This window comes from Pezoporus flaviventris, unplaced genomic scaffold (assembly GCF_033815535.1).
Source record: "Pezoporus flaviventris isolate CSIRO_AGI_PZ_B2104156 unplaced genomic scaffold, CSIRO_AGI_Pfla_v1 ptg000023l, whole genome shotgun sequence".
Taxonomy (NCBI): Eukaryota; Metazoa; Chordata; class Aves; order Psittaciformes; family Psittacidae; genus Pezoporus; species Pezoporus flaviventris.
In genome coordinates, this window is record NW_026892571.1 from 2639466 (window position 1) to 2659869 (window position 20404).

General features: G+C 51.0%; 1 protein-coding gene across 4 annotated transcripts in view; it reads right to left on the reverse strand.

Moving 5' to 3' along the window:
- Positions 1–2965: 2965 nt before the first annotated feature.
- SLIT3 (slit guidance ligand 3) overlaps positions 2966–20404 on the reverse strand; it is a 518888-nt gene continuing 501449 nt past the window's right edge. For all 4 annotated transcript variants that reach the window (XM_061456398.1, XM_061456397.1, XM_061456396.1 and 1 more), the window contains 4 exons: positions 10069–10223; positions 7360–7645; positions 5110–5318; positions 2966–4049 (listed from right to left, as the gene is read on the reverse strand). In XM_061456398.1, the coding sequence (XP_061312382.1) occupies positions 3811–4049; positions 5110–5318; positions 7360–7645; positions 10069–10223 (889 nt within the window). In that variant the 3' untranslated portion in view covers positions 2966–3810. The remainder of the gene's footprint in view (positions 4050–5109; positions 5319–7359; positions 7646–10068; positions 10224–20404) is intronic.

A 20404-nucleotide genomic window follows, 5' to 3' on the forward strand; every position in this document is an offset into this window, starting at 1 on the left:
GACCAGTTACTTCAGCCAGTACTGAGGCATTTCTGAGCAATTCCCAGTAGCATTTTCAGTGGGCTCAGCTGGGTTTGCTTTAGGTGAAATGCTACCATCTGCTACAATTACATAGTTACTCTTTATAGTTCAGGCTTAATGATGCTTATTGAGGTTGAGTGTTTTTGTTGGCTGAGTCCTGTCACCAGCTTGGCACGGAATGGCAAAGGCAACTCTAAGGGCTGTAGTTTGAGGCATAATTAGCAATATGTGAGCATTTCACAGGGGCATGGGTGACGGAAGGATGTGGTGGGAGCTCTGCTTTATTCTGTGCTGAGGCTGCAATGCAGGAAACAGAAGAGGTCTGTTCCATGGGGGTCAACAATAATAAGCAGGCGCAGAGGTGTGGCAAGTTTGAACATCTGTGTGTCAGATCCCTGTCACCCACTGCTGGCTGTGTCACTTCTGTTTCCTCAGCCATGGAGGAAAAGGACCAGGTTCAAAAACTATGTGGCTTAATTAATCTGTGCATGTAAGACCCCTAAAAGATGAGGTTGTGATGCCCTGAAAGTGTGTAACCACTGTTCATGCTGTGTTTAACCCCGGCCATTCTCTGGTGGGTTTGTTCGAGAGGGATGTGTGTAATTCCTGCACCGTTTCCCATGAGCTACCTCCCATACTCCGAAAGGGGGACTCAGCACCTCACATACACATAAAAATGACCCGCACCACACTGTGTGTTACAATCTTCCATAACCCAACAATTTATTTAAACTTACATCACAAGGAGAATCTATTAATAAAATACATCAGTTCACACCAGTCTGCATTGCCATTTTTTAAGGGTAAGCATCTTTCTTCACTTTATATTAAAACTTTATAGAGGTAAAAACTACTGCATTGTACCCGCAGTTCTGGAAATCTAGTGTAACATCAGGCAGGTTACAGAGGAACTTTCAGAGCTGATTACACTTCAGTTAACCTCACGTTTTTGGCACATCTGAATGCTTTTTAATTTCTTCTTAACATAAAATAACTCTATAGCAAGTCAGAGAATCATTGACATAAAAGCATCACTATCCAATGGCAAGTGCTGCCAAAAAGCATACAAAAATTGCATCATTTGGTTACAAAATAGATACTCTTAGTTCTTTACCCCAAGGCTTAACATCGAAGTGCTGCGACAGAAAAGGGCCAGGACCAGGGCCAGCCTTGCCGAGCTGCTGCTGGTCACTTTGCTGCAAGGCTTTGCTTCCCTAAATCCCAGGGTGATGTGCTAACAAGGTGCCGGTGGCTTTCGCCTTGCCAGCGGAGGCTTCTACAGCACCCTCCCACAGGAGAGGGTCCGCGGGTCCATGTCACCTCCTCCTCAGGAGTGCTGCTCGAGGGACCCGGTGCACACATACAGAGCGGTGCTCAGGAGGGGCCGTGCTCCTGCACTGGTGGCCTTGGCACTGTGGTGGCTGCAGGTCCTGCGGTGAAGCACACAGAGCCGCTGCTCCGGCCGGGCTGCTCCTGCCTGGCACTGCGGCAGCTGCTGCCGTGCAAGTGTAAGCAGGAACAGATCACTGACGGTAGTGCTGGGCCAGGCACGTATTTGCACAAGTATCTGCAGTTGTCTTCACCTGCTTGCTGTGGGTTTGGGTGCTTTTTGTCATACACCACGAACTCCAGCTGCTGTGAGCTTTTGGTGTTCTATCCAAAGTAAAAAGCAGCCCTTGGTGCTTGCAGCCGGGGTTAGTTTTTCCCTGGCTGTTGAGCTGTACTGTTCCGATCGGTTTGGCACATGAACTAGTCATTGGTTTATGTTTCACTGGTGGCAGGCTCCACATGCTACTGTTCAGTGAGATGGCTATTGCATTGGTTCTGTCCCTTCTGCTCATGTTGCTCTGGCAGAAACAAAGAAATAGGAGTGAATTGCTGCAGTTCAGGAGAGACTGATGTAGCAGATGTAGCACTTCTGAGCTTTCTGGTTGCAGGAGAGCTGGATGGTCACTTTTCTTTAAAGGAAAATGAATGCTGATAGCTGCATTCTGTGCATCTTCCCAAAGCTCTGGTCAAACAAAATCTCCTTTTTCTTGATTCAGCTCTCCTACTACTCCTTTGCTGAAGCCCCTTGTCTGAAATCCTTTCTGCTGAGGCCAGTGAGCATTCCCAAAAAGAGCTCAGGGCTGATAGGAATCCTCCTTGCCTACCTCCCCTAGAGAAACTGAAGAAAGGACCTGAATACTTGCTGTGTTACGGAAAGAAAGAAAGCACACTGATAGTGGACCAGTGGTTGATGGGATGTTTGAAACTTACAGAAGAGAAACAACAAGGTATCCATGGTACTCTTCGCATGTAACTTACTGACCCGGAAAGGTGGCCCTGACAAAAACCCTCCAAAAACCAAACTCGCTCACAAGTCAGTTTTTGCCTCACATCCGTGGTGAGAATTCAGCCCTGCACCTATTCCCATTTCCTGTTCAGCACTGGCTCTGAGCACAGCCAAAGCTGGTGGGAGTCCTTTGGGAGGCACCAGTGCAGGGCACGGAGCAGTGCGGATGGAGGAGCTTTGGCTGAACCGGTCGCTCTGCACCAGAGGCAAGAACAGGGTGGGATGGAGCTGCGACACCTCTCCTTGTGCAGAGAAGAGAGTGCTGCTGCAGTGGATAAAGCCAGCTCGATACCTTCACCCGGGTATAGTGCAACTTCTGCTCATGTAAAGCGCTGTGGGAAGTAGCCAGCTGCTTGGTATAGAGTGTGGATGAAGAGGCAGCTACAGCCCAGCTTTCACCCCTGGCTCCTGGGGCAGGAAGGGCTGTTCTGCTGCGGGTGTTACCTTCTGGCACCAGCAGAACGTTCATGCTCTTTACAACCTCTGCAAGTTAAAGTGTCGAGGCGCAACAAACTATGTAGCAGTGCATTCCTTATATTTCATGTACAAAAAAGGGCTCAAGGCTGGGAGCAAGAAGGCACAAACTTGGGAAATAACATAGCTGAGGAGTTTACACAAAAGTACTATGTCATTTATTAGGCATTACTTAGCACTTAGTTCACATTTTGCCCCCAAATTTCCCAAAGCAACACGTTTCCCCACTTCCTTTCCCTTCGTCCCCTTCTTTTGGATAAAGCTGCCTGTGCTCTATAGATACAGTTGCTGCAGAATATAATGTGAACACAGATAAATACAACATACACAGCAAAAAATGTAGTATAGTATTACAATAGTCAAATAATGTCGTTAGCCTCAAGCTGCGGCAGTGCCTATAGGGAACCAGTTCAAGAGGAGCAAGCGGAGCCACTGTACAGGAGCAAACAGCATCGGCAGTGTCAGGCAGAGCGAGGGACTGAGGGGACGCTTCCTCAGGGAGCCTGGGCAGGATGGATGGATGTCGGGAATCACGGGATCTGCTCTCCTGGGACACCCAGCCAGCGCCTCGGAGACTCCTCCAGCCCAGATCAGTCCTGTGGCAGGTCCTTGGAACACCTTTACATCGGGTCACTGTGTGCACACCTGCAGTCACCCCACATTTCTCCTTTAGGCTAGGTTTGCTTTAGAATCTTTTTTTTTTAACTTTTAACTTTTGATTTTTTTTTTTTCTTACAACTGTTAGAAAAGTTTCATGGTAAAAATAGCTCACTATATGATACATATACCCAAAGTGGTGCGATACTTTATATAATAAAAGATGAAAATAGTCACTTTCCATAATAAAAATAAGTTCTATTTTTTGCTTATTTTACAATATACTTAATAATTCTTTTCTTCTTCTTCACTCTGAAAGTAAATAGGTCCCATTTTGATAGCGCTTCTGAGTCGATTAAAGTGGCAAGAGACTGGAGAATGGCTTATAAGCACTTGGAGCAGCCGCATTCCACATGTCTCTCCAGTTCCTCCGTGAAGGTGGAGCCATCCATGCACTGGAAGAAGTATTTCCGCCGCTTGCTGCGGAGGGGCACGCAGCACTGCCCGCTGCCGCACGCACCGCGGCACTCCAGGCGTGGCACTTTGGAGGCAGTGGCACACGACGTGTAGCCCTGCTGCTTACGGACAACTTCCCGGATGATGTCTCCTTGGCAGAGGTTCTCTGCAAGGCAACAGAGATGGGAAGGAAACAACATGTGGTAACTATTGCAGCAGGTATTCCCCAACCACCAGCCAGCAGCCCTGCACTTGTAATGATGTTCAAGGCAAACAGACTGCATGAGAAGCACCTTCAACTTTTACTGCTTCGGACCTGCCATCAAACCTGAGCTGGTGTTACACAAATGTGCAATATCCGGCACAAGGCAGAGGCCTGCTCGCCTTGATCAGCACTTCTGGAAGTGCTCTAATGAATGCTGAGTGTTGAATCCTGCAACACTCCTGCAAAATATGGATTAGCTGGACTATGTCTGCTTCTCAGGCTCACGGGTCAGCCTGCTCCACATGGCGTTAGCGATGTGGGATACCCAAAAATGTGTGTGCTGTTCTGCAGTCACTGTGCAGCAGCCACATTCTGGTGGGGCTGTGTCTGTCTGTAATTTGGGAAGTTTGTGGTTCATTCACAGGAAAGGCACAGCCGGAATAAAACTAATACAAGCCAGCTCCTTCCTTCTGTACAGGAACACAGAAAGGCAGAAGGGATGAAGCCAGGACTCCCTGAGTTCCCAGGGAGCTTTTTCAGGTCAGGGCAGCACAGCTGGGCCCTCAGCAGAGCTGGAAAGCCCAGCATGATCTGTGGGATTCCCCAGGAAACCCACCCAGCTGCACAAGGGAGAGCAAGCTGGGAATCTTTCCTGCCACCTCGGGTGAGCAGTACCTCCCTGGTGTGCAGGCTGAGACCTTTCCCAGCACTGCAATTAACCGATCCCTGCTGGCTGAGAGTAAACCTTGCAACAACCTCTCCTTCAAACATCCCCCAGGATCCTGGGAGCAGCAAGCCTTGAGGATTCGGGACACAGAGAATTAGACTCTTCACTACCCATGTCACCCTTTACATACATTTGGATAGCAGCTCGCTAGCTATTGTGTGCATCTTTCCTCCCCCCCCTATTGCCCTGCAGAGGCTGACTTGGCTTCATCTTCCACTATTTGCCATTTACCCCTAAATACAAGTCACATGGATGAGAGGCAAAGCCAAAGGTGTGACCCAGAGCCATACATACCTCTGTCGCAGTGCTCCCCGCTGTAGTTGGGATCACACTCGCAGTAGGGCTCCCCATGCTCTGACACTTTACACTGTCCATGGTTGCACTTCAGAGTCCTGCAGGGATTTGAGGAATTGTTCTTCTTGTCACAGTACATGCCTGTGTAGCCCTCCATGCACTTACAGGTGTAAGCAACATTGGCCACAATGCACTTACCGTGCAGACACCTGGAGAAAGAGAAGCATTTAGAGCTGGCCTGTGTTAGCTGAGGCAGTTCCTGTTCCCAGGGAGGTTTGATTTTGGCATTTCTGCACACGTCATTCCAGGATACTAATCCAAAACTAGCAGTTCAGTGTCAAGCACTCTGAAGAAACTGTGAGTTTTCAGGGAATCCTGGATAATGTTCAGAGAATACATTTAGGATTTGTGATCCTACGCGATCTCTTTGGGAACCATCAGGCTGCTCCGCGAGCATGGACCAACGCTTGGCATCCCCATGAGACAACTCACATCTACAGCACCACGCGTGGAGCTAAGTGCTGACAATCAAGCTGCATGCCCAGGCTTCCTTAGCAGAACTGCTCTACAAATACTATCAGGTGATGAAAAGCAGTGTGATAAATGAAGGTGCCTGTGGAAAAGCCAAGTGCAGGCTTCCTGATGGGCAGCTGTACCTGAAGGGTTCCCTGGCTCACGTGGTTTGCAGGGAGCTCTGGTGTTCCTGAGGAATGCCACAGGGAGGATGTTGGTCCTCAGCAAGTTCTGACACCACCCCACTTCGGGGACAGGGACAGACCTGAAACGGGCTGAGGACAGAGAAGAAGGCAACACTGCCCAGCCAGGGAGAAACTGCTCAGGGCTTGTAAACCTTTGCGGTATCAGGCCCTACTTGACGTGAACCCATGTCTTCCTCTTATTTTGGTTTGTTTTCTTTCTGGTACTTTAAAATTGTTCTCTGCTTATGTTGAATCCCTGTACACAAATCACTTTAAGCTTTGAACTAAAAAGCACAAATAATAAAAGCAGTTTCAGACAGGTCAAGACATGCAAAGTAATAAAGGCAGTCACAGTCTATATAAAGCAGGATTTTCTGCCTCACTAAACAAAGGCATGCTTGGGTAGTAACTCTTGTTACCATCAGCTAGTCACCTTTCCTCTCCGAGTGCTGGAGCAGACAGTGCAGCTGGGCACCACACTGCCCTCCACACAAAGGGCTTAGCTTTAAGGAGGCAGCTCCAAAAGGCTGAAGTGATGTAATGAAAGGTGGAACAGTATGTGATCATTAACAATACGCACAGCTACTTTTCCTTGAGAGAACCAATCTCTCATCACATAAACATCTGGAACTCCTTTATTTTTCTCTGTCCAACCAAAACATGTTGATGTTGATGTTGGAAATTCAAGGAGACATTTGGGTCTCTGAGTGTTTCTTCACTTGTGTCTTCATATTTGGTCTGTAAACTGTCAGGTGCTTCTCAACACCTTCCAGGGTTCTGTACTTTGCAGAACTAGACCCAGAAGCAATTTAACTCTGCCAAGTTAAATTTCTGCCATGAAGAGGGTGATTATTCACGGTGTCAATTTACCTGTCAAAAGTAGGTGCTTGTGAAAAGCTCCTTCCACCAATAGTGCAACCAAAGAAGCTTCTAAAACAAAAGTACTTCCATCTGCTTGTGGAGCTGCCCACTGCTCTGTGTCAGAGCATTTCCTCCAGTGCTTGCCATAAGTAAGCTATTTACCCAGTGTCTCTGATGGATGTGGTTACTGAGCCTTTGAACTGTGAATGCTTTACACTCCCGCTCCCTTTGCATATGACCCCACGCTATCCTTTAAACTTGCATTTTAAAAGGGTGTTTCAGAGTGCAGTATTTAGAATTGTTCATGTTGGAGCCAATGACAGTGCTCAGGGCCTGAAGCTGCTGTGAGCATACCCCTATAGCATGACCCTCCACCTCACAGGCAGCTCAGCACCTCAGACGTGAGCCATGCCCATCAACAGGAGGCTTTGTATTTGAATGTGGAGTCCCAGCTGAAGGCATGGCCTGCAGTATTAGCACCTGAGCTCCTCCAGGACATCTGCTCATCTGCAGAACAAGCAGCATCAGAACAAGAAGTGGAAGCTGAGAGTTGCCACGGGGGCTGACTCACAACTCCATGCGTGAACCCAGCACCTCCAAAAATAGCCAGATGTGGGTTTGTAAGATGAAATGTAAAACACACATTAGCTGTAAAGCATCCGCCCTCCCAGCAGCATTAGTTTGAGCTTACCTGTGGTTAAGACACGGGTCTCCAGTCTCCTGGTCACACAGGGGGCCCGTCCAGCCTGGGTGACATTCACAGATCACACTTGCTTTCTCCAGGGACCGGCAGATGCCGTGCTTGCAGATGTTGCAGGACTTGCAGCCAGGAAGGACTCCCAGGGACTGCTGTGGTAAATCCTTGAAATCCTGCAGCTCGTTGTTGATGCGGACATCGTGGATACAGCCATGGAAACCGTTCGGTGTCTTATCTGCACCCTGGCGCAGCGATGACAAGCCAGAGGAGGTTGGGATCCCTTCAGAGAGAGACATAAAGGGAAGGTTTGCTCACAGTTACAAGGGCAGTACAGAAACTGTAATTGCTAACGTTACTTTTGTCACAGGATCTTTAAAGAACTAATTTGCACAGGACCTCTGTAAGGTAGCAAAGACTCATTGTCCTCATTTTGCTAATGGAAATAAACAAAGGATACAGCACCACAGATCATGGCATTGAGACAGGGAGTGGAAAGAGTCCACCCCATCAAAACCAGTGCAGGAGAACTCTGGAGACAGGAAACAACTTTAGGAGGCCAGGCCAAGCCTTTGTGCTCTCCATCCTGCTCCAGCGCTTGAAAGAATTCCCATACTGAGGTGGCCAGCAGGTTCTTTAGGATGTTTTCTCCTCCCCACTGACATCCCCTTAGGCTGCACTAGCATAAAATCCCAGACTGGTTTCGGTTGGAAAGGACCTTAAGATCACCCAGTTCCAACTCCTGCCACGGGCAGGGATGCCTCACAATACAGTGCCTGATGAAGAGTCCCTCTCCACATCCCTGTAGCCCCTTTCAGACACTGGAAGCTGCTCTGAGGTCTCCACGCAGCCTTCTCTTCTCCAGGCTGAACAGCCCCAACTTTCTCAGCCTGTCTTCATACGGGAGGTGCTCTAGCCCCTGATCACCCTTGTGGCCTCCTCCAGACTTGCTCCAATGGCTCCATGTCCTTCTTATGCTAAGGACACCAAGAATTTGCTATCCATAAGTGACTCCACTGTTAAAGGTGGTCTTAAAACAAGCCAGAATCTTTGTTTAAGTGTGTGATAGGAGGAAAGTTGCTAAACCAGGTGATGTAGTTGGAGACGGACCAAACTGGGGGTATGTGAAAGCCCGGGTGTCTTGAAGCTGAGTGTATGATGGGAACAACTGCTCTGGGGTAGTGCAGTTACTTTAATGGACCAGTCTCCAGCGGGAGGGCAGCTTCTATCTCTGGGTATGCTGCACACAGACCAGTGGCATATGCAGCACAGCGAGGGTTTAGAAAGAAGCAAGAAGGATTTTAATGGGCAACCAAAGAAGTCTCCACTGAGCCCTTCTGGAACCCAGCAGTCCTTCACTTCAGGTCTCAGGTTCGTCCTGTGAATGCATTTTTTGTAGGACCCTTTTGAGAATCAGTATTGATCCACAGAGCTCATCCATTAACAAAACTTTTCCACGTGGTTACTTCCAAGTTCCCTGTGGCTAAATTGCTGTTGGTATCTTTTATGCTACGCTAAAGGGAGAAATTGTGATGGCCTCATCAGCAAATCACCTTTGATGCATAATGCTCTTTAGCAGCCTATAACATTCTCAGTATGAGCCCATTATCAAGGTTCAGCTCTGTACAAAGTAAGATAAGCCACAGTTCTGATTTACAAGGGCAATATTCAGGGTTCCGTTATGAAAGTGTTATTAAGGGGAATTATATACAAAAGGCTTGACCAGCACCAAGTGAGGTTTATAACAGTTTCTACTGTTGGCTTCAATGAATTTCTTGGAAAAAGACCAAAGACCTTCTGAGTCTATAATTGTTCTGCTGACTGTTGTATTTAGAATTGGCTGACTAAAAGTTCAAGAACTCCATGTCACTGAAAGGGACAGATATCAGCATTCAGTCCAGAACAGAGCTGGAGAAGGGGGTGGCTGACGAAGCCAAGCCAACTGGGCAGAGGACAGCCTTCACTCTGTCTCTCATATTCGCACACCTAATCTGTGGGATACTCATTATTCTGGACATCTGTTCCCCATCCCACTTGGCCTCGCCTTCCCCCCACATTCAGTACTGAATGTGAACAAACTTCTTAACTGAAGTTTGGTCAGTTCTGAGATCTTTCTAATACTGGAGCTCTGGCTTCAGTTTCCAATGAGATAACTACAAGCCAAGTTCTCAGTCAGCTTGCGCTTATGTGTATTAATTATATGGTTTGGAGGTTTTAATCCCATTCCCACCTCTCCCTCTTTTTTATCCTGTATAAAATGCCCAGCAGCAATACCACTCATTTATGGTATATATATAAACCTACTGACTACTGAGCTGCTTTTTTTTGCTGTATCTGTTTGTGATACTTTAATTGTATTCTTCAACCACCACATCTCGGTGCCAGCCAGTTCTGAAAGCTTTAGAAATGACAAACTGTTGTCACCATAGCTGTATAGCCCAGGAGCTGCCAGTGCGGAAGTCAACTTCCCTGCTCTGTGGTGAGAGCTTGTGCTGCTGTGTGCTGGGGCACCCATGGACTGTGGAGCCAGAAGCAGAGCAGCAGAGATGTGGATTCCAGGCTTCTGTTCAGGGAAGCAGCCTCTGGCAGAGGGAACAGCAAAATGCTGGTTTCTCCCCGCCTGGAGAGTCCCCTCCATAGGCTGGAAGATGATTTGCTTCTGGGAAGACGTGTTACAACCTCAAGGTCTAGAGCAAGCCACTGTACCTCCAATGTAGAGTGGTGTGTTGAGGCTGACTGAAGACTGCTTCTGGAGTTTCCCCAGACTCTTGGGAGTCCCCTTGTCCACCACCAGGTTCAGAGTCTGATTCAGCATCACGAGCTCCACACTATGAAACTGCCCATCGTTTACTGTTTCCACGCTAAAAGTAAAAGAGAAAAAGAGAATTAGATGATGTTAATAATGAACAGCCTCTCTCCTGTGCCATCCTGCTACTACACCTTGCAAGGCACAGCTCCCATTCCATGCTCCTTCACAGTCACTGTGTTCTCAAGGTTTCCTCTAGTGTGAATCTTCAAGGTACAAATCTAAACACCACTGATGCAGGCATAAATACCACTGTGCAGGCAGTACCTCCACATATACAACACTCAAGAAAACAGCAACCAGGGGAACAGCTACTGCAGTTCTGCTTCCCAGGGCAGGAAGCCCAGTGCGTAGCTACAGGATATCTTGGCTTTGGTGACAAAATGAGTGACAATGCCCTGTTGCGTGCTCTCAGGCACAGCTTGCCATCCTCTGCCACACTGCCCATGTTGCAGGCTGTATCACTCAAATGATTTCCTCTTGCATGGTTACACTTGGAGCATTTACCAGAGCAGGGGGGCTGCAGCTTGGGCAGGAGACCGGGGGGGCCACTGAAACCAGCATTTCCTGAAGTATCTTGTAAGCATATGCTGAGGTGTAAGGAGGGGCTGAGCTTCTTAGAGCCAGAGAAGGAATTCAGGAGGTTTTGGCTTACAAATGGTGGGGTACTTTGACGAACAAAAGGGTGCTGGAGAGGGACTCTTCCTCAGGGACTGTAGCGATAGGAGCAGGGGTGATGGGTTCAAAGTGAAACAGGGCAAGTTCAAGTTAGATATAAGGAAGAAGTTCTTTCCTGTGAGGGTGCTGAGGCGCTGGCACAGGGTGCCCAGAGAAGCTGTGGCTGCCCCATCCCTGGCAGTGTTCAAGGCCAGGTTGGACACAGGGGCTTGGAGCAAGCTGCCCTAGTGGAAGGTGTCCCTGCCCGTGGCAGGGGTTGGAGCTGCATGAGTTTTAAGGTCCCTTCAAACACAAACCATTCCAGGATTCTAATAGAAGAGTCCTACCTGAATGCAAGGAAAACTCACAAGTTGCTATTCCTCTTTGAGGACCATTTTAGGTGGAGTTTGAGTCTTGAGAATAATACAGCGGGGACTTCTGGGGGCAGAGGGAGCAGGAGACCATCTGAGCAGACAAGATATTAAAGATGCCCTGTATTTACCCCTCAGGTGTTTGTAACACTGATTTTCCAATGCATGGAGCCTGTGGTGAGTCAGATAACTCAGCAGCTCTTTGTTAGTCTGCACCACATACAGTGTTCACCTTCACCCTCAGCTCAGGCTCCCCGAAACCAAAAGGTGCAGTGATACGATTTAATTTGCATCACACCATCATGTGTTTATTTTCAGGGCAGCTACAGCTTTCTGGCCTTTATGCTGCCTGTGGAAATGCTCTAAACCAACCTGATACCTTCATGTGCTGATAAAAGCAGGGAGGGGCAAGGGTGGGATTACCTGCTCTTGAGCAAGGAGGGGTTCATACTAGGCTGGCAGTTATAGATGTGATGGGACTTGTCCACTGCTGTAGAGGTAATTGAATGGTGCAGCCTCTGCTCCAGGCACATGCAAACACCAGTGCATAATAAGGATCTAATAGCAGTAGCAGTTACAGCCAGAATTAGCCCGTGGGCTATGTAAACTGCCCCCACACATGGTGCTGCCAACACACCTTCAGCCTGGCCTGCGAGCACCCTCTGCCAAATGCCTCCCAGCAGCTGGGTGGTGGTTCTGTAATGCATGGGTAGAGACAGAAAGCACCAAATGTGGGATTTAGGCATCCTGAGATCCTGCTTAACCAACAATATGGATTTGGGATCACTGCACAAGTGGTAAGTACCATATTAAAATGCAAAAGGTTAATATTAAGAATGGGTTTCTGTTTATTCCAATGGCCTGTAAGCTCAGCATTGTCTCAGTAAGCTGCAAAGCCACAGGTCTGGTTCCACTGGGGTGTTCTGTAAAGCTCCAGCACAGATGTCTCAGCTATTTTCCCAGCTTTTCCTTCCTATCAGTGAGAGGAACAGGCACACTTAAGGAGTCACTCATCTCTAGGGATGAAACCACCATTAAGATGTGTCTACCTCTTAACCTAGATGACACGCTGCCCCTCTGTAGTGCCCAGTCCTGCATAACTGATGTGCAAAGCTTTTGTAGCATGTGAATAGGCCCTCAGCTTCAGAAACAAATTACATGACATGGAATTTACTGGAATTCAGTTGTTTCTGGAAGAAGTCTCGTTTTTCAAGTGTTTTTCAGTAGACCTGACACAACCAATTATACATGAGCAATGTCAGGCAGCGAGGCAGCTCCGCAGGCGTTTCTGAGGGTGTGCTTGTCCAAGAGTGTGCTGCTGTTCCAGATCTGAGCTAACAGTGCTGCTGCCCCACAGGTTTTGGGACAGATCATGAGCACAAATGCCTTTAAAGGTTTACATAAGACTGCACAAGCTATAAGCTGGCAGCAGTGTGTGAGCACCTTCACTGTGCACCTTCACATAACCCTGAGGCTAGCTCTGTCACAGAAGGGGAAAGCTCAGCTGGACAAACTGCAGGACAGTGGCTGCTGCCTGTCCTCAGGGTGTTGAGGGACCCCAGGAGCCCGGCCTAGGTAGCCTGGAGCTGCTGGTGCCGTGTGAAGTGTTTTCAGGTGACCTTGCACAAAATCCAGGTGCAGTGATCCTGCAGCCTGCCTCGGAGCGCAGCTCTGCCAGGCACTGCAAGCACGGAACTGTGTGGCTGGGGCAGGGGGCTGAGGACTGACCCATTGCCCAGGGTGACCCAGCGGGTGTCACCACCGCATGCTGCGGGGCCCACACCTCCTGCAGGATGCTTCATTCAAATGAATTTGGGAACAGCCAGTCCAGACATTCTGTTTGGATATTCCTGAACCCTGGTAAGTATCTGTCGTGTTACATGGAACAGCTGTGTAAGGGTAGTATGCCGACGGGTGATCCCTGGGTGATCCCTGTGTATCCACTGCTGTGTTGCAATGCTGAATTCATAGGAGTGAAGTACTTCCAGCTGAAAGGTGAGAGATAAGTGGAAAAGCCTATTTGTGACTGTTGGTCTGTGCAGAAGCGCCAGTGAAAGGATGAAGCACAGCCAAACTCCACGAGTGTGTGAGCTGAGCACTGCAGAGGGGAATGGATGTGTGCAACAGGGAGCCCTTCCTGCTGGGATCAAGAGCTGAAGCTCACACACAAAACTCCATCGTTATCTGCAGAGGGCCAAGCTGTGACCATGTGTCAAAAGATAACACTATCATGTCTGGCAGCGCTGGCTCTTCCTAAGGCCAGGATTTCACTGGCATTAATCTCCCACTCCTCCGCAGCATGTGTGTTTCCCAGATTATGCCTTGACCAACAGGCAAACACAAGTGTGTGTGTCCCGATGGCAGCAGCCACTCCACATGAGGCCCCAGCCTGTCATCATCCCCATGGCAGGGGTTATGCTGGGAAGGAGCTGGTACATGTGCAGGGGTGTTAATTCTGACTCTTGTAACTGGGAGTTACAACAGTCTGTGCCTGGTCTCCGAGAAACAATGTGATTTACAGCCATCACCCGCACTGCAGGTTTGTAAAGCAGATAAAGTCCAAGCAGGCAAAGCACTCATTTGCTTTCCAAGACAACGCAAAGATACGATAGAAAAGCTGAACGTGGACAGCCAGGATGGCAGAGACTCCCCAGCCAGGAGACACTTGTGTCACAGCACTTCTGGCTGTTGCTGACAGAAAGATATTCAGATGCCTTTGGATTTTGACAGAGGAGACAACACTGAGGGAGAAACCAGTGCTGAGAGAGATGCTACATGAACTCTCCTTGGAGCCTCCTCTGCAGCCGGGCCTTTAGGAGACTCGGCAATCGTCTGAGACAGTTGGAGACAGTGGCTTGGCTGGAGATGAAGGGAGGAAAGCCACAGACATTGAGCAGTGCATCACCAGGCAGCTCTTAGCACAAACTGCTGCGCTCGGCTGGATTTTCAGGGGGCCTCTTCCTGACCCAGCATTCTGCAAGGGGTTTGCTGAAGTCTTGCTGGGGATCAGGTGGGTGTCACGGAGCCCTTCCTCCTGCAGCACCCTGAGGTGTGTAAATACCTGCCTCCGAGGAGGTCCATCAGCAATCTGCACAGTGCCAGGGGCTGTGGGGTGACCTGATGAGCTGTGACTCAATAGGTTGTGACCCAGTGGGCTGTGAGTTGATGGGCTGTGATGCGATGTGTTGTGACCTGATGGGCTGTGAACTGGTGGCTGTGTCCTGATGGGCTGTGACCCAATGGGCTATGACTCGATGGGCTGTGACCTGATGGGCTGTGACCCGACGGGTTGTGACCTGATGCGCTGTGACCCAGCAGCTGTGACTGGGTGGCTGTGACCCAATGCGCTGTGTCCCGATGTGCTGTGACCCAATGTGCTGTGTGCCTGATGCACTGTGTCCCGATGCGCTGTGACCCGATGTGCTGTGTCCCGATGCACTGTGTCCCGATGGGCTGTGTCCCAATGGCTGTGACCCGATGTGCTGTGTCCCGATGGGCTGTGTCCCGATGCACTGTGTCCCGATGGGCTGTGTCCCGATGGGCTGTGTCCCAATGGCTGTGACCCGATGTGCTGTGTCCCGATGCACTGTGTCCCGATGGGCTGTGTCCCGATGGGCTGTGTGCCTGATGTGCTGTGTCCTGATGTGCTGTGTCCTGATGCGCTGTCTCCCGATGCGCTGTGTCCCGATGGGCTGTGTGCCTGATGTGCTGTGTCCCGATGCGCTGTGACCCGATGTGCTGTGTCCCGATGCGCTGTGTCCCAATGGCTGTGACCCGATGGGCTGTGTCCCAATGGCTGTGACCTGATGTGCTGTGTCCCGATGGGCTGTGACCCGATATGCTGTGTGCCTGATGTGCTGTGTCCCGATGCGCTGTGTCCCGATGTGCTGTGATCCGATGGGCTGTGTCCCGATGTGCTGTGACCCGATGGGCTGTGTCCCGATGTGCTGTGACCCGATGTGCTGTGACCCGATGGGCTGTGTCCCGATGTGCTGTGACCCGATGGGCTGTGTCCCGATGTGCTGTGTGCCTGATGTGCTGTGTCCCGATGCGCTGTGTCCCGATGGGCTGTGACCCGATGGGCTGTGACCCGGCGGCTGTGACCCGATGTGCTGTGACCCGATGGGCTGTGTCCCGATGTGCTGTGACCCGATGTGCTGTGTCCCGATGTGCTGTGTCCCGATGTGCTGTGACCCGATGGGCTGTGTCCCGATGTGCTGTGTCCCGATGCGCTGTGACCCGATGGGCTGTGACCCGGTGGCTGTGACCCGATGGGCTGTGTCCCGATGCGCTGTGTCCCGATGGGCTGTGACCCGATGGGCTGTGACCCGGCGGCTGTGACCCGATGTGCTGTGACCCGATGGACTGTGTCCCGATGTGCTGTGTCCCGATGTGCTGTGTCCCGATGTGCTGTGACCCGACGGGCTGTGTCCCAATGTGCTGTGACCCGATGTGCTGTGACCCGATGGGCTGTGTCCCGATGTGCTGTGACCCGATGGGCTGTGACCCGATGGGCTGTGTCCCGATGCGCTGTGACCTGATGCGCTGTGACCCGATGGGCTGTGTCCCGATGTGCTGTGTCCCGATGGGCTGTGAGCCGGCGGCTGTGACCCGATGTGCTGTGTCCCGATGTGCTGTGACCCGATGTGCTGTGTCCCGATGGGCTGTGACCCGATGGGCTGTGACCCGATGTGCTGTGTCCCGATGTGCTGTGACCCGATGTGCTGTGACCCGATGTGCTGTGTCCCGATGTGCTGTGTCCCGATGTGCTGTGACCCGATGTGCTGTGTCCCGATGTGCTGTGTCCCGATGCGCTGTGACCCGATGTGCTGTGTCCCGATGGGCTGTGAGCCGGCGGCTGTGACCCGATGTGCTGTGTCCCGATGTGCTGTGTCCCGATGTGCTGTGACCCGATGGGCTGTGTCCCGATGTGCTGTGTCCCCATGTGCTGTGTCCCCATGTGCTGTGACCCGATGTGCTGTGTCCCGATGTGCTGTGTCCCGATGTGCTGTGTCCCGATGTGCTGTGACCCGATGTGCTGTGTCCCGATGTGCTGTGTCCCGATGTGCTGTGACCCGATGGGCTGTGTGCCTGATGTGCTGTGTCCCCATGTGCTGTGTCCCCATGTGCTGTGACCCGATGGGCTGTGTCCCGATGTGCTGTGTCCCGATGTGCTGTGTCCCGATGTGCTGTGACCCGATGGGCTGTGTCCCGATGTGCTGTGTCCCGATGTGCTGTGATCCGATGTGCTGTGATCCGATGGGCTGTGTCCCGATGTGCTGTGTCCCGATGTGCTGTGATCCGATGTGCTGTGATCCGATGGGCTGTGTCCCGATGTGCTGTGTCCCGATGTGCTGTGACCCGATGGGCTGTGTCCCGATGTGCTGTGTCCCGATGTGCTGTGATCCGATGGGCTGTGACCGGGCGCACTGCGGGGCTCCGCCGAGGGCAGCGGCGAGGCGGGCGGGCAGCAGAGGGCGGTACAGCACCGCGGACGGGCCCGGGCCCAGCGCTGCTCTCGGCCGTGCGCGGCCCGGGCTCGCTGCTCTCCGGTTACCGCAGCACCCGCGCGTCCCCGCCTGCCCGCGGCCTGGCGCTGCCGGCCAAGGCCCCTGTGAGGGGCTTTGCTGCCTCACGGGGCAGTCACAGCGCAAAGCCACGGAGAGGGAAAGGGGCTGAAGGGAGAAGCTGCACGGCTGCTGGATGTGAGCCAGCGGCTCTTCTCAGGGCACCAACAACCAAGTCCTGGCCCTGGAGAGATCTCCAAGCTGTTAAAAAAGGGGGAAAATATAGGCATTTTAGCCAGCTTTCAACTGCAGTGTTTTGGGCCACTACCTCTGGATAGTGTATAGCTGACAGTAGAGACTTGCTGGAAGAAAGGGAGGAATTACGGTTGAAGAGTAAGCAAGGACTTTCAGGAATTTCGTAATTAACTTGCTAAAAAAAGTACGTGCTGAAAGGAACCAAAAGACCAGTTTCATATTTATATAGCGCCTGAAGACTCTTCAGGCCCCAAAGCCGCCTCAAGAGCAGGCTGGTGGGGACCCAGTTTGCCAGGCAGGGTCCCGACAGCACCTCCACGGGTCCTGTGGCCAGCCCGGTGCTGCGGAACCGCTGCAGCTCAGCTCCCTCCCAGGTGCAACCAGGTCTGGTCCGTGTCCCGCGGGAAGCGATGTACCGCACGGCCGGCTCCGGTCCCACACGGCCCAGCCGGGGACACGGCTGCTGCTCCCCGGGCTGCAGCACCCTCACCCTTCTCCCCGTACCTCTGACAGCCCGGGTACGTGTCTGCCACAGCCGTTACCCCACCTTCCCCAGCGTGAGCCTGGCCGCGGCACCTCACCAGCCTTGGCGCAGGGAAGCGCTGCGTGTGTGAGGAGAGCCCCGCTTCACGGGACGGCCCTGGGTGCTCCTGCTCCCTCTGCGCCCGGGGGGAAGCTCGGAGCTGCCCTCACCGGGAGGAGGCCCCTGAGAGGGCTCGGCAGGAGGCTCCTTCAGGGCTCCCATCGCAGGGAGCTCACCCGTCCGAGCAGCTCCAGCAGGGTGAGCCACGGATCCATGCACAGGGCATTGCACGCAGGTCAGGACATGGCCTCTGCTGCGGGCTCAGGCTCCAGAACACGAAGAAGTGAATGTGGAGGGATGTATATCCAACACAAAACCCTGGGCAGTGTATGAAAGAACTGATTCCCACTCTCATTTTTGATCTATTCCACTTCTGTTTTCTTCCCCCTCTACCCCAGCCCCAAGCACACACAGACGTTATCAACACTGACTCCCCGTGCTCCAATACCCATGAGGGATTTCAAGCGGAGCCACTATAAACACGCTAGCGAACAGAAATGCATTAAAGGCTTAAAGCATTCAATTTGAACTTGTAAAAATCAGGTTTCTGGGTTATTTTGTTTCACTGACAGACACCTTCAGCGCAGACAGCAGAGAACAGCAGGGCAGGGAAGTGAAAAACAAAATAGCTTTAAGTACCACAGCAAACCATGTCACTGAGGAAACATAACTATTAGTTATGCAAATGAGGACATCAGTTCATTAGCTACAGTCTCCAGATTTTCCTGACCTCTCTCTTAATAGGGACATGCCTTATCTGAAGCACAGAACAAAGCAAACAGAAGTGACTGGGGAGTGAAGGCCGAGGGGAACGCTGAACTTAGCTGACCTGTGAAAGCATCTGCAGTAGAAGGGAAGGAGCAAAAACACATGTCAGAAAGAGCACAAGGAGCTTGCAACATGTGGGAAGAGCAGGCACTGGAGAAGAGGTACCAGAATCCAGGAACACAGGGTGAGAGCTGCAGGGAACAGCATGAAGATGCCCGCAATGAGGGAGCTGTGACACTCACACCATGCCAGGCTGGCTTCAGGTATCAGCACTGATGGGTTTTCACCTTTCCAAGCTACAGTTACCTCCTGCCCTTAGTTCCAGTTATAATCAGTCCTTGGCCTAAAACAGATTTAAACTTCTCCATGGCAACAAAGGCAAAATCATAACTGGAGTAGTGTTTGTGCTACCTCTCCACTAACACATCACTTCAAGCACTGTCATCTTCAGAAGCCAAAGAAAAAACACATGTTGAGAAAAAAAGAATGAAAATGCTAATGAAGCGCAAGACTCAGGAACTAGGAGGTGAAGGAGACAGTAAAGCACTTGAGTTCATTTTCAGCTTAAAATATACTCTCTATTGTTAAGTCCTGTTTTATGTGACTTGAGCATTAGGTCTCCTAGGCTGAGATGTTTTTCCTTGATACCTCCATTTTCATTTGCTGGGTTTTAAACCTTTTCTCCTCCTTACAACTCTAGACCACCCAAATAAACCACCTTTCTCTTCCTGGTGTTTACAGCCTTTAACCACTGGCAGCTGATTACCGTATCTCCCTTAATGATTGTTTGGCCAGGCCAATGCATATCTAATTTCCAGTCATAATTCAGTTCCTGCAGCACCCCTGCCAACAGTCAAAGTGATTGTATTACAGACCTTCCAAGGGAAAAGCAGGACCTTTTTTGTACTCCTGCACCATGCAATTAACACAATCCTGAGCTCTTTCGCTGGGTTATTCAGGAAAGGGTCAGATTCATGGCCAGGGCAAACACTCCTTGTTCACAGGGAATTCTCACAGTGTCCTGACATGGGAAGATGGTCTGACACCTCTCTCCAGCCCCGCTGCTGGGAGCTGATGCTATGCTGCTCTCCTGCAGCATCACTGTGCCTCTGCAGAGCTGAATGCTTCATTCTGCTGAGAATTTGTTAAATGCAAGTGTAATGGTAGTAAAAATAGCTCCAATGAGCTCCTCAAGCTCAAGGCCCCTCCTGAATGACGGATCACAACATTCCTGCCTTCCCATCTTACTCCACCAGAACAAGTTCACACATCACAGCACACAGCACACTGTGGTGCAATGAGCACGTCTGTGCCTGCACTGTAACATGCACCATATAAAATAACAAACCCACTGAGTACAGAGTGTAACAACCGTCACCCGAAGATCCTGCAGTGCCGCTGGGACTCATTAAATCAGAAGGCAGGTCCCCGCACACACTGCACAGCCCAGCAGGGACAGGACCGAGCAAAGAGGTGACACTGTATGTGCGTGCTTGTGTGGCACACAAGGGACTGGGGACAGAACACGGTGCCTGGATTTACTTTTTAGCACCATTATCAAACACTATTGAAACCATCTCTGCCACTCAAGTGGGTATCAGATCTCAGGTTCCGATGAAGAAATCCATCACATGTCATATCTACAGCTGTATGCCACTCCTTCTACAAAAATAATAGAATCATAGACTCATAGAATGGTTTGTATTGGAAAGGACCTTAAAGCTCATCCAGTTCCAACCCCTGTCATGGGCTCGGACCCCTTCCACTAGAGCAGCTTGCTCCAAGCCCCTGTGTCCAACCTGGCCTTGAACACTGCCAGGGATGGGGCAGCCACAGCTTCTCTGGGCACCCTGTGCCAGCACCTCAGCACCCTCACAGGGAAGAGCTTCTGCCTTAGATCTAACCTGAACTTCCCCTGTCTAAGTTTGAACCTGTTATCCCTTGTCCTATCACTACAGTCCCTGATGAAGAGTCCCTCCCCAGCATCCTTGTAGCCCCCTTCAGATATTGGAAGGCTGCTATGAGGTCTCCACACAGCCTTCTCTTCTCCAGGCTGAACAGCCCCAGCTTTCTCAGCCTGTCTTCATACAGGAGG